At 54.5% G+C, this 16,798-nt stretch overlaps 2 protein-coding genes across 2 annotated transcripts; both read left to right on the forward strand.

The window, feature by feature from the left end:
* The first annotated feature begins 7 nt into the window (after positions 1-7).
* CSUI_009266 (elongation factor p (ef-p) kow family domain-containing protein) lies at positions 8-4,289 on the forward strand. The gene is made up of 4 exons (XM_068069382.1): positions 8-2,052; positions 2,481-2,570; positions 3,081-3,189; positions 3,518-4,289. Exons 1-4 carry the CDS (start codon positions 748-750, stop codon positions 3,634-3,636), a joined length of 1,623 nt encoding a protein of 540 aa, XP_067918638.1. The 5' UTR covers positions 8-747; the 3' UTR covers positions 3,637-4,289.
* A 1,394-nt stretch (positions 4,290-5,683) lies between these two features.
* CSUI_009267 (uncharacterized protein) lies at positions 5,684-16,501 on the forward strand. The gene is made up of 5 exons (XM_068069383.1): positions 5,684-7,442; positions 8,097-8,450; positions 8,786-11,174; positions 12,344-14,401; positions 15,031-16,501. Exons 1-5 carry the CDS (start codon positions 6,093-6,095, stop codon positions 16,362-16,364), a joined length of 7,485 nt encoding a protein of 2,494 aa, XP_067918639.1. The 5' UTR covers positions 5,684-6,092; the 3' UTR covers positions 16,365-16,501.
* Positions 16,502-16,798: the final 297 nt, after the last annotated feature.

Consider the following 16,798-nt stretch of genomic DNA (forward strand, 5'->3'; position numbering starts at 1 on the left):
TGGTCGTCTTATTTTTTGTCGTCCCCCTGTGTCCCCGCTGCCATGCGCTACGTCACTCTTCTCGGTTGAATTCTTCTTCGACGTGGTGCCAGCGAGGGGAGCACCAGGTCCCCAGCTCGTATCATGCGGAGGAAAAGTAGGCCTACCATCCACTCACTGTGGCAGCATGGAGACCGTATCAGAAGCGGACATCGAGAGTCCCGTCGAACTGCAGCAGCCTCCTCTTGCCTTTTTCAGCTTATCTGTGGTATGTTTCACTTGAGAAGCAGTAGATAAGCAGACAGGCGCTGACGATTGTATGTTCTGAACCAGCTGGGCGCGCCCAGCGTCGAGCTCCGACACCTCAATGAAGCTTTCCTGGAGAGTCTGCCCTAACAGGGTCTGGATCAGTTTTTCAGGATGCTCCGCTGCCAGTACCGGGTTTCTTCCTGCAAGCGAGAGCAGTGTGTCGGAGAAGCCTGGCTTGTCTGCAGCCACAGCGCTCATGGGACATTACCAGGTTGGCGCTAGAAGGCGGCCAGGCGAGTGGCGCATCTACTAATTTCTCGGCTTCTGGTCCCTCATGGCATCGGGGACCAGTAAGCCTTCTCGTGACCGACGAACCATTTTGCTGCTTACCGTGCAGGATATAGCTGGAATCGGTTACGCCGCCCGTGCCACCTGGGCGAGTGTCGCACCGTACACCACAAAAGCGCCTCCGCAGATCAAAAGGTTTTCTCGTTTTCAGTCCAGTCTGCACTTAGTACGATGGAAAGAGGTACACCGCATATCAGGCGAGGAGGAGACTTCTACCGGCAGAAACTCGGCCGCGTTTGTTTGGTCCTACCTGGCCCTTGGTTGCCTCGCGCAGTCTTGGCTTTTTCGCACTCAGCCCGAAAATGTCTGGCATGTTTTCTTTTCGTTGTTTTCGGAGTATGGACTCCCTCCGTTGCTTCAACAAGGATCTCGCTTACGCCTACCAACGGTTTCATCTCGGGTGTCTGTGAAAAACTCGGCGTGTTTGACTCGTTTGTTCAGCTTTCATCCAGAAACGCAGCAACAGAGTCTTCCGCTTCGAGCCCGACCGGATTCCGTGATTTTGCGAGCCATTGCCTTGGGCGGAGCGCTCCTGTAGTTGGGCTCGGCGGTCCGATGCGTATGACTTACCGAAACCCTCCGGATATACCCGTGCTGGGTCCATCCGCTTTCGTTCTACGCGACCGACGCGTCCCCACTCATGTGGATTGTGCGTTATCTCTGTACCAATTCTGTCGCGCTGGTAACAGGGTCGCTTTCGCCGCTTTGGTAAAGTCCCGAATGCGTTGTAACGTTCGGGGACTCTGTCGTACTGCCCCACGCAGTTTTATCCCTGCAACGACAGCGTCCCCTCCCATGTACAGCAGGTTTCTGGTGACACCCACAACTGCCCGATCCTCTCCCATCATAGTTTCTCAGTTGGATGCGTTTGATTGTCCAAGGAACTCCTGTTCCGCCGACGACCTGGTACCTCTGTTTGCCAGCGCGAAGCAACGCCGCAGTTCTGTGGCTGTCCAAGAGGATTCAAACAAAACCGGTGAATCTAAAGATTCTGCAACTACTGCGCACCTTCAGTCCGCCAGAAGTCCGACTACCCGGGACACAGCTGCAAGACCTCACTCATCGAAGGAAGCCCATGCAGGCTTTTCGTTCTCCTTTCCCAAAACCGGGGGATATGTTAGTAGCAATGACCTACGGAACGGGAGCTGCGTCATCATAGGGGACCAGGCGTTTCGGGTCCTGCAGTTCCAGTCTGTCAAAATGGCACGAGCAGCGGCGTACGTCCGTGCGCGTTTGAAGAATTTGCTCACGGCAGCCACGATTGATCACAGTTTCCGGTCAGATGAGAAGCTCCGCGTACCAGAGATCACCGTGACCGAAGCGACTTTCACAGGATTTCGATCAGGGGCGTCGCGCGGGTCGCATGGAGCGAAGAAGGCCGGAGCCAAACACCAGGAAACAGAGATTGCAGCTGCGCTTAGAGCTGTTGGTTTAGAACGTCCCGAGGCCAAACGTGACACAGTTCTGGTGTTTGCGGTGAGCAGGAACTCGATCAAGTAACGACCATGGGGCTTGAGGACCAGGGGTTCTCGAGAGATAACAGGCTTTCTCCCAGAAGTTAGAGTGGACTGTTTTTGTCTTGTAAAGGGTGATAAAGAAGTGCTCTGAGGGGGACGGGCATTTTCTCGGTGTAGCCCCTACACGGTCCTCATCTTGCCTGCGCTGGCGGCTTCACTAACACGTTCTCTAGCTTCGCGCTTGCTCGCCTGGAGGGAGTACTTTCAGTTCCGCGTGGAAGCGTCGTCCTGTGTGGGAATAGAAGGCCGCCAGTGTAAGTGTCGACACCTTCGTCTGTCTTCGTAGTGGTGGACAGAGAAGATGTATTTGATGGTCGGACGGGCAGCGTCAGCTTCGGTTGGCCAAGTAGCAGGCGAAGGTTTGGTGTTGTTTCTTTTTATGTGTAGAACAGGGACACTTGGGAGGATATCTTGATATCGGACAGAGATATTGTCGAGCGCATCAGCGGGTTTCTCAAAGAAGGAATGGACGTACGGGTGAGCCAGGAGAATCCCCGAACGGTGTAGAGTGTGTGAGTCTTCACGAAGAAAAAGGTACTTGCCTCTCAGTCATACTTCAAATCTGAAAGTTGGGGCGAGCGGGCTGGGGCGCTGGACAGAATGAATTCGTTCTTTTTTCCGTGTCGTGTTCACCCGGTCGGACAGTTACTGCGAACACCCGTTCACTGTAGATAAGTACTTTCAAAAGGGCCAATTTCACATCTTGTGAATGTTCTGACGGTGAAATCCTTTACACAGCCACAGCGTGCTGCACGGTTGGGCAATCAGAAACGGGATAACTCTTGCTGCAGCTCGACTCACTGACAGGAGGATATTCCTCAGGCACAGACACGAGGGTTCAACTGCTCTGGTCTTTCTTCTGCAGTGGACAGACATAGTGGCGCCCGGCTCGCACTGGGTCTCCGGATCACGGCTAAGGCGCCTCAATACCTGAGAGATCGTGAGCCAGGGAACCCCGCGCTTTGTCTTGCTGCATTTGTATGTCAGTTCGGCTTATGGGACGGTAAAGTCATCGACGTTGCTCTCCCAGCTACTGAGGCTTACACGGTGAAGGAGATCTCCGGGGAGAAAATCGAATCAGGCCGTGGAGCCCCAAGTAAGCCTTAGGCCCTGCTGTGCGGTGCCTGTTCTCGCGACTGTTGCAAGCTGCCCGTGTGTGGGGGTCCCCGGTCACGAGACACGCGTGGACTTGGCGAAAGAGCGATCGGTCTAATCACCGCACTGAGAACTCTGTTGTAGGAGACATAGGACTGAGCCCGCGCATGCCGAGGCGCCGGAAGCGCAGCACGTGAAGAGACCAGGATGACCGTGTCAAGTTCTACGATTAGCTGGTCGAATGCAGCGCAGACGGGTGCCTTACATTGCTCGGCTTCTCTGTTCCGTTGTTCTACACCGGCTCCTGTGTATCTGAGTGTTTGCTATAGGCCGGAAACAAGCAATATTAGAAACTGGGGCACGGGTGTCGGTGCCTCATTTCATCGAGGAAGGAGATCGCATTGTTGTGCGGACTGGTAACGGTGACTTCGTGAAGCGCGTTGGCTAGCACCCTGAGGGAGTCCATGCGTGCGTGTCGAAGACGGTATAACTACGCTGACAATCACGAAATGGCTCTTGTATTTCGCAAGTAGCGGGGACACTGTCTCTTCCGTAGTATCCCCGCTTTGCCGTCTGAAGTCGCGGACGTCTGGAATGCCCAGGTTCCTGAGACCTGGGCCGAAGAAGGCCCCTTGTTTTTGCGGGGAGCTCACTCGTGCGAGCTCAGTGCTTCAGTATGGCTCCCGGGGCACCGTGAGCACGCTCCACTCCTCGGGGGGACTTCAGGTAAGCTACGGTATCGATCCTCCTAAGAGGGAACAGCTGTCCACTGTCCAACACAATTCTTCTGAAATTCCCGCATGCGGCTGCGATGAGATCTTCGTGATGTGAGTTTGCACGCGCTCACGGGGCAGTCTGACCCAAGATTGGTGGCCTCACTCTGCTCAGCCTTCGGCCAGGGTGGGCACGTGTGACCACCGGTCTCCATGCCTTCTATGCACAAGCAAATTAAACACCGGGGCCGGGAGCCGCCAACAATGGCAAGATCTTCGCCCACCGTCGTCAGAATCTACAACTCTTTTGAGCTGAAAATGATGAGCGACTACCGGGCCTTCCCGAAATTTTTGCTCTCATCGCATCGCCTGCTGGTAGCGGAAATGGGGAAGAGAGGGGTTTGCGTCCGTATCTATATTTACGTAGATACGTATATATACAGCCGACTTCAGGTGACTATACAAGCACTCAAGGCCGGCTTCCGTTCAGCTCTCTTCTCCAGAGCCCTCATGTAGATGTACACTTGTCCGATGAGTAATTCAGTCGATTTTTCTGGTCAGGGCTTTCGTCCGTATGGGCGGCGGGATCAGCTGGGGACAGAACCTTTTATGCCCGCAACCGAGAGCCAGAACTGTAACTTAGCAACAAAGTGAGTTCTTCCTGGAGAGTACTGGAAGATCACGGTGTCTGTGGGAGAAGTTTCTCCCATGCTTCGATAGTGAATACTGGTACCGGCGGCGCTTCCCGGCCCTTGATCCTCTGCTGCCAAGGTCCCTCACGAACTAAGATAGTGATGACACTCCTAACAAGCCCAAAAGTTACACTGGCGGAGTAGGTTTTTTGGTAACGAAAGCTATCCTTCTTGACGAACGTACTGCTGCGTGCCCGCCCCGGGTGCCGCACTGTTGCTGGTTCAACAGTCAGCGGGCCTACCGGAGGGTAGGCTAACCGTACGGCGCGCCGACTCCACCAGCCGGCTTGCAGAACAAACGGCGAAAATGAAATCGATTTTGCATGCCGTCGGAACTACGAGATGTTGCACGTGTAATCTTTGCTTCAGGGGCTCAGAACTGTCGGGTGCTCGCGGCTCGGCCGCACGCAGAGGCCAGTCTCGCTCATCCAGAGCCAAAGTTCCATTGCAGGCGCTCGGAGGGGAGCGAGACGCTAAGCGTTTTTCCGTAGCCCCAGGCGCCACGGCATGGACTGGAACTCGTGTACTAACACTAGTGTTGGAACAGTGTGTAGTTAGAGTGCATGCGTTCAAGTTCAGGGTTCCTCTACTAGAGCACCACGTCTCCTGGCGCGGAGAGCTTTTGCTACAGGGATAGCATACTTGCGGTGAAGGTACGGTTATTGAAGAGCACCGATAGGCCGTTATTTAGAAGCACTAGCCAGGCTGGTGCATGCCTGGTCCTGGGTGTGGCGTTGGTAAGATACTCTCCGAAGGGCACGATGCATTCCCATCCTCGAGACACCCCGGGGGGCCTGAGAGAGCGACTCTCGCAGGGGTGCAACCTACTCCCGTCAGCGAGACGTGTGCGCAGCCTAGTGGAGAAACCCAATGACTATTTCCGTCACGCTGATGAGCAGGGGCGGTTGTCGAATCCCGTCCGCGGTGCAAGACAAACCCACAACAATACTCCCGGCAGCACCACCAAGCTGCCGCTGGAGACGGGTCTTGCAGTTAAGTGCTTTACACCTGTCCGCCCTGCAGTGCTTGCATGCGCTGCCGTGGTTGGCGCCGTGGCTCCCCCCTGTCATGCCGTTTTTTATTCCAGTAGGGATGAAGGAACTCTTCTTTTCTTGGTGGTGCTAGTGCTTCAGTTGACTGGAGACGAGGCCCTGTCTTTTTCGCTTTACATACCAGAGGAGATTTTACCCCTTCAGCTCTCTTGCGGTAAAGAGCAGCTTCGTGTACAGAAATTACCGGTTGGGCCCGCCCCGGAGTCTCGACCCCGGTTTAGGCGCTAGGTGTGTCGTTGGAAGATTCCTAGCCTCCCTTTTTGATGCGCTGCTCTGCTCGCCTCTCGATTTTGTAAGCCTTCTGCTTCCTAAGCCTCGGTGTCTGCTGCCGCCCCGGCACTACGGACTATTGCTTCCGCGAATTTGTTTTTGCAAGGATAGTTAGCCCCCTTTCTTTGTAGCCGTGGCGGCGGCGACTGCACGGATTTACCGGCTCTACTTTGCGTTATGAACTGCACCTCAGAACTGGGGAAGAATCGCGCCTGCGCGGGTGATACTTCATGTTTTCATGAAGAGCAGCGGGAGAATGAAGTTGAAAACATAGCTCCAGAACGGACACCCGCAAAGGCGCGAGACTGGGAGGGGACGGGATTCTTTTTGAGGAAGAAGTGCTCAAAAAGACGGGGCAATGCAAGCGCATCGAATTTCCTGGACAGCTCAGCTCCTACCGGGCAGCGTAGTTGTCAGAGCGGCGCCGTATGCCTGCTTAAGGCAGGCAGTGGTTCAGTAAAGATGTGGGAAGAGGAGCCCAGGAACGGACAGGAGACAGGCCACAATAGCATCACTCGCCTCACCTCGGCGTGTGCTTTTCCGAGAGACACTCCGGTGAATAGTTCTGTCCTTCCAGAGAAAGGTCCCGGGCCGACCCCGGGTCAGTTTCACGAGAGAAGTGAACCCCGACCCGTTAGAGAAAGATGTCATATGGTGGAGCAGCCCCTCCCCGTTAGTGATGCTTCTCTTGGGAGCTCCATCCAGCCGTCGTGGGCAGATCCCCCTCAGGCTTCTAGTGAAACAGTGAGTGACAAGCTTCTGCCAGCGGGGACAGGTCCTCGTTCCCGGTTACCTGATGTCCCCTGTTGTCCTTTTCCCTCTTTTGCTGGTTCAAGAACAGGAAACGGACAGGAGGACATCCTGTCACCATCGCAGGAGGGCGGCGACACCGGAGAGTCTCCACCGTTGTCTTGTTGCTGCCCGCCACCGGGGCAGTTTCCTCGAGCAGACGGAGGCAGCCATGCAGAACTGCTAGACCCATCGCAGGCATGCGGGAAACTGGCTTCCGACCAACAGCCGGGCATTGCTGAGACGTCCCGTCTCCGGCATGCCGCTTCCACACACTTCAGCAGCTGCAACGCCTTGGCGTCACCGAAAGAGGCTGCTCTCCAGCTCCGCGTGGACTCTCCGGCAAAGCGGAAGAGATCACTTTTTAGCAGGGAGTCGCGGCAGCTCGCAGACGAAGGAGGAAAAGAAAGTGTCCGTGGTCCTCAGGTCCCTACAATGCACCGTGGAGCGGCAAAAACTGAAGTGGATTGTAGAGAACAACAGCTTCACCAAGCTAGTACAGGTGATCTCTTATTAGATGAGGATGACGACGTCGTTATGCTTCGGCAGCAAGGGGGACGGGTGAAGGAGTTGCGGGATGAGCTCATGGCGAAGGTGAGCCAAACAAGACTGGTCCAGCTAAGGGACATGTTCCTCGATCCCAAGCGGAAAAAGTCGCATTGCTGGACCCCAGAAGAAATAGAACTCTTGCAGGCAGACTACCGCCAGAACCACGAAGACTGGGTGGAAGTTCTTCAGGTAGGCTCTAGTGGGTTGGCCAATGGAATGAAGCTGGTAATTCCCACCCTATTCTCTCATCTGCGCCGGGGGAAGATGGTCTGTGTTAGGGTTTGGGTGTGTTCGTCATTGCAGTCTATTTGACTGTGACTGCCACGGGCACTACATATTTTGTGTCGAGTGCTCTAGAAGACACGCAGGCACTTAGCTTCTTATCCATCTGTTTGTGTAAATGAGCGTTGGCCTTGGTCCGACAGATGTATTGTTAAAAAAGAAGAGATTGAGACGTCTCGTGTCTTGACTTTTTCACATTCAACGGAGCCTGAATTGACGAGGCTCCGTTGAATGTCCAACTGTAGCGACATTATTCACGACCACACCTGTGCTATCTCCTATGGTAAACAACAGAATAAACGTAAGAGCCGCAGGTGCTGGATGGAATCTAGGACGTTACAAGATACTACTGCCTCATGTGCACCCGCGTGTATCTCAGTTCCTCTGGTTCGAGGATTGTGCAACAATAGTTACAGCTATTCAACTACCGCCTGGTTAGGGAGGGACGAGACAGTTTTCGTGACGGTGACTAGTAAAAGATTTCTCTGTTACCCAGTCTTTCTTCTTAATCATACACGGGAGGCAGAGAGCATTTTTTGACTGCCGGTGTCATTCTTTCAGCCATGGCAGGCGATGCCACTGCACCTCCAGACAGTGCCATTTACGTATTCGTTTCTGAAGAAAGCTCCGCTGAAGTTCCCCTCGATCTTCTGCAAGCACACACCTCTCTTCTTCCCTCACCCGTCGGGCGTCGGTGTTTTCCATGCTATCCTTTTAATCGAAAGGAGGCCGCGAAAAAGTAGCGTCAGTTCACGGCATGGACCGACACAGTCACTGAAACTTGACCAAACTGAAAGAAAGCCTACAAGCGATGAGTTCGGCAAAAAGACATTCACAGTTGGGGTCGAGGGCAGTTCTCGCCAGGAGCCGGAGCACCAGACCTCATCTGGGTTTCGCACCTCGCCTGCTTTGAAGGTACGCCTCTCTGCCTTTGATCGGAAAGGAACCAGCCCAGGGTTTCTTGGCTGTGAGAAACCAGCTGTTCTGGCTCCTTCCTATCGGCGCCCTTAGTGGGAGCAGTAGAAGAACTTGTTTCCTCTGCGCTCGCGGCTGCCTCAGCGGTTGATTCAGTCCCTGTCGGGCTAGTTCCAAGCAAACCTAAGTATAGAGATTTCACGACTCAGTCGTTACGTGAAAGATTGTCACCAGGAGCCGCGGCGTTATTCTCGTCTGTGTACGGAACAATTGGCCGTGAGCCGTCATGTCAATTATCAGCTTGCCTTTCTGTTTCTCTTTGGGATGATGCTCAGGGCTCGAAGATTCCCAGGGGAGTCGGTCGTTCCAAAGTCGCGCAGCCTTCCCTGTCTCCGGTGTGTGGTCTCCCTTGTAAATCGCATCACTCTCTTGACGGCGTCCTTGCTACTGAGGATGTGGCTAGGCTTGCTCTAATTTGGGAGCCGTACCAGCCACCACGGCAGGATTCTTTGTGTCTTGGAGCGACCAGCTACGCACGGCAGGCACCCTCTCGCTACGTGGACTCAGCTGGTAGTGCTTCGTCTTCTCCTGACTCTCTTACCCCGTCGCTACACCTTCCTGACGATGGTTTGGAACCTGGAGCTTTCTCACATATCGTCACGGGTCGTTTGTCTCTTTCCTCGGACTCTCTTCCTCTCCCGATGACCCCGCATCATAAAAGCGCGACTGACGGGTGTTCAGCTGCGAATCTCCTGGTCGAGAATGACCATTGTGTCTTGCCGTTTGCCTTCGTCTCTCCGGCGCCCCACCAGCCTGTTGTGGGCCGAAGGGGTCCCATTAAAGGGACGGCAGGGAGCGATGCTCTGCAGCACCACAGAAAATTGCAGAAGCTTCTCAAGCTTCAGCAGAGGCTTCTGCATCCTCTAGAAGACGCGCCTCTTCCCGAAATCCGTTTTGATGGCCAAGTGGTTGCTTGCCAGCTCCATGGCTTCGTACCGTACATGGAACGACAAGAAGGAAGAACCGCGAGGCCAAAGAAGAATTTCTCTTTTCCATCAGAAAGAGAACAAAGGGGTTCGTCTCGCGACTTCTCACGGAACGGAGAAGGAGAAGACGGAAGGACCGATGTTAAGGAGCGTGAGTGTGAATCCCGATCGGACGGACGTGAGGAAGACACCTCCAGAATGACGGAGGATGGAAACAGGGACGAGTCAACACACTCGACTGCTCCCGAGCCGCCTTCGCAGGCAGCCGAATGCGCCGGGAGCTCAAAGAAGGAAGGACAGAAGAAACGAATTTTGGGACTGCGGCAGAGAGTGCTGTTGTGTGTACGTCTCCACGATGACCGTGTGGTTCTGTACGAAATAAGACGTTTCATCAATCAATCTGCTAAGACTCTCGTTGAATGGGAGAGACAGGTATGCGCGGCCGAAATGGAGATTGCAAATGCAACCGCCGAACTGAGTCCTTCGAAGACGTCGCGCTTTGCTAACTTCTTCAAGTCGGGAAGGAAGTTTCGTTCCACTTCGTGTAATGAGACTGCCGTCCTCCCTGCGTCAGCAGCGTCTCTGCCTCTTTGTCAGAACGCGGGGGAGAACAACGAATTCGGATCTCTATCGCATGCTGGGAGCGACAAGGCCTGTACGGATGACAACATTATAAAGGCCAGCAAAGAGCGAGCGGACGTTTTGTTAGGTGAAGCTTTTGAGCAGGGGCCCGGGGAAGCTGAGGCACATAACGGGCCCGACGCGTTAGAGTTCGCTCCGGTTGATCCGCTCCAGAAGAGGCCTAGTGAATTGAGGGAGAGTGCTGCGACAGCAGGAGAGCAGAGGTGTCTCGCTTCCCAAGGAGAAGGAGAAGGAGCTGAACACTCTGAAACCCTCTACACAGGAGAGGCTGGTGTGGGACTGCCAGGTGGTCTTGAAGGTAGGCGTACTGACTTGCTGCTCCCTGGTGCTACAGGGACGAGCAGCAGGACAGCTGCCTCTCCGGATCGGACAGAAGAAGGAAGCGAAGGCTGGGAAGCAGGAGCGGAAAAAAAAACTACGGTGTCCACTGGGAGAGCGGCTCAAGCAAGGAAGAGCCTCGATGGTCTGGCAGATTGCGGAAGAACCGAGGCAGGAGTAGATCTGCTAGAAACAGGCACTGGCGGAGACGGGAATTACGACGAGGATGCACGCGAAGTAAGGCTGCGGAAAGGGGAATTAACAACTGGAGCAGACACGGAACGGGATAAAAACCTTCGTTGGCAGGCCGCCTCACAGGAGCAAAGAACTGATGTGGGCGAAAGCCATGCACCTGATGAATTGGCGGCTACTCCACATCTCAGCAGAGAGCAACGAACGTTCCTCAGTAGCGGGGTAAACTCGCTTGCCACAGACACTGCGCTCACTCACAACACATGCCAGGAACAGACCCGGGGCCGGCAGACTCCAACTGCAAGTGCGGTCGAAATTCCTCTTCAGACGCTGATAGGAGATGTGGGATCTACCGCTGTCTCGCTGTCCATGGCTTCAAGTGCAGCGGGAAGATCGACGAGAAGAAGGACGAAGAAAACTGTGAACGTACATACGCTGGCTGAAGCAAAAACTGAAAGTCCGGGTTTGTCGAAGCGACGTCTTCTGCCTCTTCAAAGAAAGTCGGAGGGCAGGTGCGGGGACTGCACACTGGATTCTGTGTGCTGGTTTGACTGCGCTAACACCGACAGTGCGAAGCCGACTTCACGTAAGTTCTACACGACGTACTCGTTCACGCGTACGCGTGCCCGCGCTCACTACGGGCAAACTCTCCAACCGAAACACTGTGATCTCTTGTATGGGTGGTTATCTATTCGTAGTCAGTCGGAACATATGAGGGGTAACAGGATAGTGTAGATAAAAACACCTGAGCAGCCCCCCGCAATCGGACACGGACGTCCTCTGACTGTTGGGTTGTAATTCCGGCACACTAGAGTATCAGGCAGGAGAATCTCGACGGCAGAGTGCGGTTTCTTGTGCTTTTCATCTGAAAATAAGCAGCGAAGTCAGCAAGTGAATTGTGTTGGAGAAGCGCTGAATACCCTTGTGTGACTCGTGTGCGCTTCATGCGTGTTTGGTCCTGCACGCCTGTACCCCCGATAAACCAGTTTCAGACTGTCCTGCTGTCCCGCTGACCTCTCTCTCTCGTCCTATCTCATTTCGTCCTTGCGACAGTACATGCGGGTCGATCAGCTTTTCGACGATAATGATAGGTCTTTCAGAAATTCCTTCTTTATAGGTGACGCACGTAACTCTTGGCGTCCGTTCCTTGTGTCTTTTGCTGTCCAGTTTTGTCTTCGCGCCCGCGCGTGTATGCCTACTGACACACACGGAGTCGCAGAGGTGTGCCTGTACTATCGTATAAAGGGAGGGGTGCGTTGCGTGGAGGCGCGGGGATTATGATGGTCGCTATACGTGCCTGAACCGTCCTTGTGCCCATGGAAGTGAAACGAGATGCCACCACGAGTTTCACCGGAAGCTGCGTCACGTAGTTCTCTTTGGTTCCGGCTAGGCGGCGGCACCCTCTTGTCCTCGTTTCAGTGTTGCTGATGCGTATGCACTGTTTTTATTATACACCGTAGCACTACCGAGGCAGTAGCATTGAAGGTCCTGGCCTCGTTTCATAGAGTTTAGTCTGCCTGGATTGAAAGTGTGTAGTGGTAGGAAGGGACGTTTAGGCTGAGGGGGTAAGCCAACAGCCGATGGAACGAGGAGCACAAACCATTTGAAACACGACATTGTCTTTGTTTCAAAGTCGCTTCCCGACTCCGTCAAGCGTTCAAGTTTCTTTCCTGCTGCTCAGTGGCTGTTCCAGGTAGTCCACACCGGGGGTTTAGCGTCCTACTTTGAGCGTCCTAACTGGCCTGGTGTTTGCAGCAAGCAGGCGCGACACGTGCCGCTATGCCCGAATTTCAGGGTCGCGTGCTACTTTCTGCGAGCCGTTTGCGGTGTTTCATGATCTCCAGTGGAGCCCGAAGGCACTTGACTCTATTCCTCCAAGTTTCTCATCCCTTGGCGGGAAGGAACCTTGGTCGCCGAAGCCGCATGTCTCTGCTGCGCATGTAAAGGACAGCGGTGCGAGGATAGGTTCCGGCCATCTACAGCCGCAGACTGGCGACGACGTTGCCTCCCTCCACCTGGACGGGTTACCACTGAGAAGTGAGGAAAGCTTCTCTTCAGTCAAACAGGAACCTCGGTCACCCTCGTCATCTCCCAAAGAAAGTGTCTTCTCCGGGAACACGTCTACGTGCCCCGGCCGCACTTCTGGCGATCCCGCTCCCGTTTCGTTGAGTTTCATCTATAGTGTTTATGAGGAAGATGAAGATATGCCATCGGCATGTCCAAAGGCACCAGAGGACAGAGATAGCGGTGTGTCCGTCGCTGCTGCCTGTTCCCTCCCATTGTCGGAGGCAGGTCCGCCACTAGCATCCGTCCTTGTCCAAGAAAAATCCGAAATGAAAGAAGTTTCAGTGAACCCCAGAGGAGGTCGAAATGTTTCTAATATCTCGGCAGATGGAAAGGGTCCAGTGGATCTGCAGCAGATCAAAGACGAGCCAGCGGAGAATCTCACACAAGGACGCGACGGAGCTGGTGCAGCCGAGAGGGACCCCATGGTGGATGCAAAGTCTCATCCGCTGTCGTTTTCAGAGAGCACAGAAGCTCCTCAGACATCTCAACCTGTACGGAGGAAAAAGCGCGCTATCTTGTCGTACCTAGCAGCGGTCGTGGCCGCCCCGGAAAAGCGTTCAGGCAGCGTGTACATTAAAGTGCCGGGAAGCGAGATAGCAAAGAACCATACGGAGGAAGAAGTGCGCGAGACACGTGATCCAGCTGAATGTCTTGTCCCAGCTGTTGAGCCGGATCTCGGTGCTAGACAAAACGACAGCACGAGGAGAGTTATTCTTGGACAGCTTCGAATGCAGGACGCTTTGTCCTCTGCGTCATCGGTAGGAGGAAAGATTTGCGTGTGGCAGTTAGAACCACTCTTACAGCAACTGCCTGGGTCGGCGTCCACTCCACCTTGGTACGGCAACCTGGGGTCTAGTGGTGTGTCTTCGTTGGTTCCCCTTTCTTGGTGCGGAGACAGGAAGCGACAGCGGCCGAGGCAGCACAGACGGAGAAGCACTACAGCAGACAGTTTCTCATCACCGTCTCCTCGAGGTAGCAAGGGGTGCAGGAGGCTCTCGTCTCCTGATCGTGTAGCCTTCTGCAAACCGAGTGATCACGCAGATCAAGTGGATCTTCTCCTCGAAGATGTCTGCCCTGGACCGGGAACGTTAGCACCTGAAAGACCGGTGCCGAAAAGAGAAATGCCATCGACGACTTGGCGGCGCAGTTCCATCGACAGCCCAACATGGGTTAGAGGACAGGCCGTATCTTCTACGCCTGCGAAACTGGCCGCCTTGGGTCACCAGTACAGCTTAAGCCCTGCTAGGGTAGTGAGTGCAGGACTGCCACCTTCCTCCGTGTTGTCATGCAGTGTTGCGCCAGAAACAAGAAGGGATGGCGGCTGCTACGAACGAGAAGCAGGGGAATGTGAGCCTAATACGAACGTGCAATTCAAAACATCCGTGCCTTGTTCCATTCGTCGTGGTTCCACCTGCGAGCATCGCGTTTCCGCCGACCGAGGGGCTTGGGGATGCCGTGAGGCGACAGACTCGGGCGCATCTGAATGCCTGTGGTCTCGTTCATCTTTCCTGGTCGGTCAATACTACTTTCCCGCCGGGTGTATTCCCACAGACGTCAGCGCGACACCCGGACTGTTTCGTGCAAAGCGGACGGGAGTGATACAAGGCAAAGACGTTGGTGCGGCATCACAGCATAGGCAAGACGGAACTGAGGCACGAGCTCGACAGACGATCATTGTTGAGCAGACCTTACCGGTTATAATCTCGACGGATACCGGAGGTTTCCTGCGGGCGTGGCGGTGTCAAAGTACGTTGCTTCATCAGTCCCCTCTCCCGTCCGCGTCCTTCTTCTGAGTGCCGCAACCGGCTCCAAGCAGTTGCACACTTCCACTTGGTTTTTCGTACACTCTCTCTCCTTGCTGCGTGCCTTAACTGCGTGTCCGCTTGTGGTGCTCTGAAACGCTGGCTTCGATATCGCAAATGACAGACAGGTGTAGAATGAGTCGCCCAGGGGAGGTAGAGGTTTGTCACGGGTCGGGAAGTGGACACGAACAGACGGTATGACAGGATAGTCCACATTTGAGTCGGGTAGGGAAGAGTGCCTCGACAGAAGTGAGTTCCGAGCAAGTCCAAGATGTGGAGATACACGTTCGTGAAGACTCGAACAGGAAATGCCTCTGCTCGAAGTGTAGTCTGTGTACGTCTAATTCACCCGTTGCCTCTGTGTCGTGCGTATTTATTCCGGCACTCCACTCCTCCAAAGAGAGGCTTTTGTCCAGGGGAGAGGCTCCGGCTGGGCACCCTAGAGCGTTGCCCGCTGTACGCCAAGCAGCATCTCAGGCGCTGTACGCCAAGCAGCATCTCAGGCGCTGCACGGGTGATCCCGAGCTAGCATACTGCCAGCAGAGTTTTTGCCTCTTTCTGCTTTGTTTATAGGTTCTACTACGTCTTCCTGTCTTGCGGCTCAGCGGATCCGCGTTAAGCCTCTCCTGGCCTTAGCGGTCAACCAACAACTCCCTTGTCTGGCGGCAATTGGGTCTGAAGACGGGCGCATACGCATTTGTGACATTTCAGCGCTCCTTTCCCATGCTCTTTCCGATGAGTTGGCTCCGTCTGTTACTGTGGCTGAAGGGTCACGTAGTTCGTCTGACTACGGACCACAGTCCCATGACCCTCTGGAAAATTTCAGCGGTACATCGCGTTCAAACAGCGGAGCAGCGAATGTGCCCAACAGCCTACGCTCGTCACTGAAGGAACACCGTGATGGTGATGGACACCGGGCGGCGCGGGTTCCGTTGGTATTCAGCAATCTAGATGAATGGTTTAGTTCGTCTTCTCGTCCACGGTCCCCGGCCGCTCCACTGATAACACTTCCGTCTCCTTTAGGAGAAGACCTTCACAGACTTTTCAGGAGAACTCACCCAGTACGCAGTCTTCGATGGATTGCTGGGGGAGCTCTCTTGGGTGCGGTGTATGAACAACCTGCATCGGAGAGGCACTTGGCAGCTTTCGGGAGCTGTGCGGCGCTATGGTCTCCAGGCAAAAATGTCTTCGACGATGTTAATGACGCTGCTCAACACAAGCTGTTCTGGGCTCGCGCCGCTCAGCACTCTCAAGCTGCGAAGTTTTCCCGGCTTGTCTGTGTACACGTCGCTCATGCAGCAGGCGCACTTGATCGAACTGAAGGGGCGAAGAAGGAGATGTCGATGTGCAGTTGTCTAGCCAAAGAGGACACCAACCGCGACTCCGGTCTCACCCAAGGTTTCAGCTGCAAAACAAACTGTTGCTGTCCCCACGAAGGAAGCAGCCGGATGATTGCGTGTGACTTCCTTTTTACAAAACGCGGGGGTATCTTCGGGATCAGCACTGACACGCTTAGCATGCTGCATTGCTGGAAACCAGGAAGCTGGCTATTAGGTGACGTGGAAGATGTTGGCGTGTTGGCGAGGAAGACAGCTGATGAACGGCATTTGAAGCAAACATTAGAGCACTTCGAGGCTCAAAAGGCAGTTAGGTTGTCAATGGCGACCCGGGCTGAAAAAGCGAAGATGCAACGTCAGGCTGCCAGCGCTAATGAAGATGTAGACAGGGCAAAGCAAGGCGAGAGCCTTCCGTGCACCCGAGAAGCGCTCATGCATCCGTGGCAAAAATTCTTGAGTATCCGACCAAGGACAGTTGCCGTGATGGAAAACCAGCGCGCGGAAATTGAAGAGGAGTCTGCGGCGCTCGATTTGTTTGCTGACAGGGAAATCGTAAAAAGTGTTGCGTGAGTTGGCCTTTCCGGGACTCCCTCCTCCCTTCCGTACCTGCTTGAGGCAGATGTGAACGGACGATTTGCCGGGCGATACGGCAGGGGAGACAGGAGGGAGGCGGTGAATCCGGCCGGTTACAGCGAGACAGTAACGGCGACGAACCGCCGGCAACGGGGTTTGATCCCCCAGTTGGGAGAAATACTGTAGTGGTCACTTTTTTTTACTATATGCTTGTCGAAACCTGTCAAATCAGACTCCGTCCGTGCTCCCTCAGCCTTTTCTTTCTTACAGCTTGTCCCGGGATTCTTCGGGAAGCTAAGCAGAGTGATCAGACGGATACGGCTCGCCTAGATTTGCTCCTGCTGTTCAAGTGGAGAGGGATATAGATACTGTATGGACAGTAGATAAGCAGTCAGCAGAATGCAAACTACATGACCGAACAGGAGTCCATG

This window comes from Cystoisospora suis (genome assembly GCF_002600585.1).
Source record: "Cystoisospora suis strain Wien I chromosome Unknown contig_5491, whole genome shotgun sequence".
NCBI classification, from domain to species: domain Eukaryota; phylum Apicomplexa; class Conoidasida; order Eucoccidiorida; family Sarcocystidae; genus Cystoisospora; species Cystoisospora suis.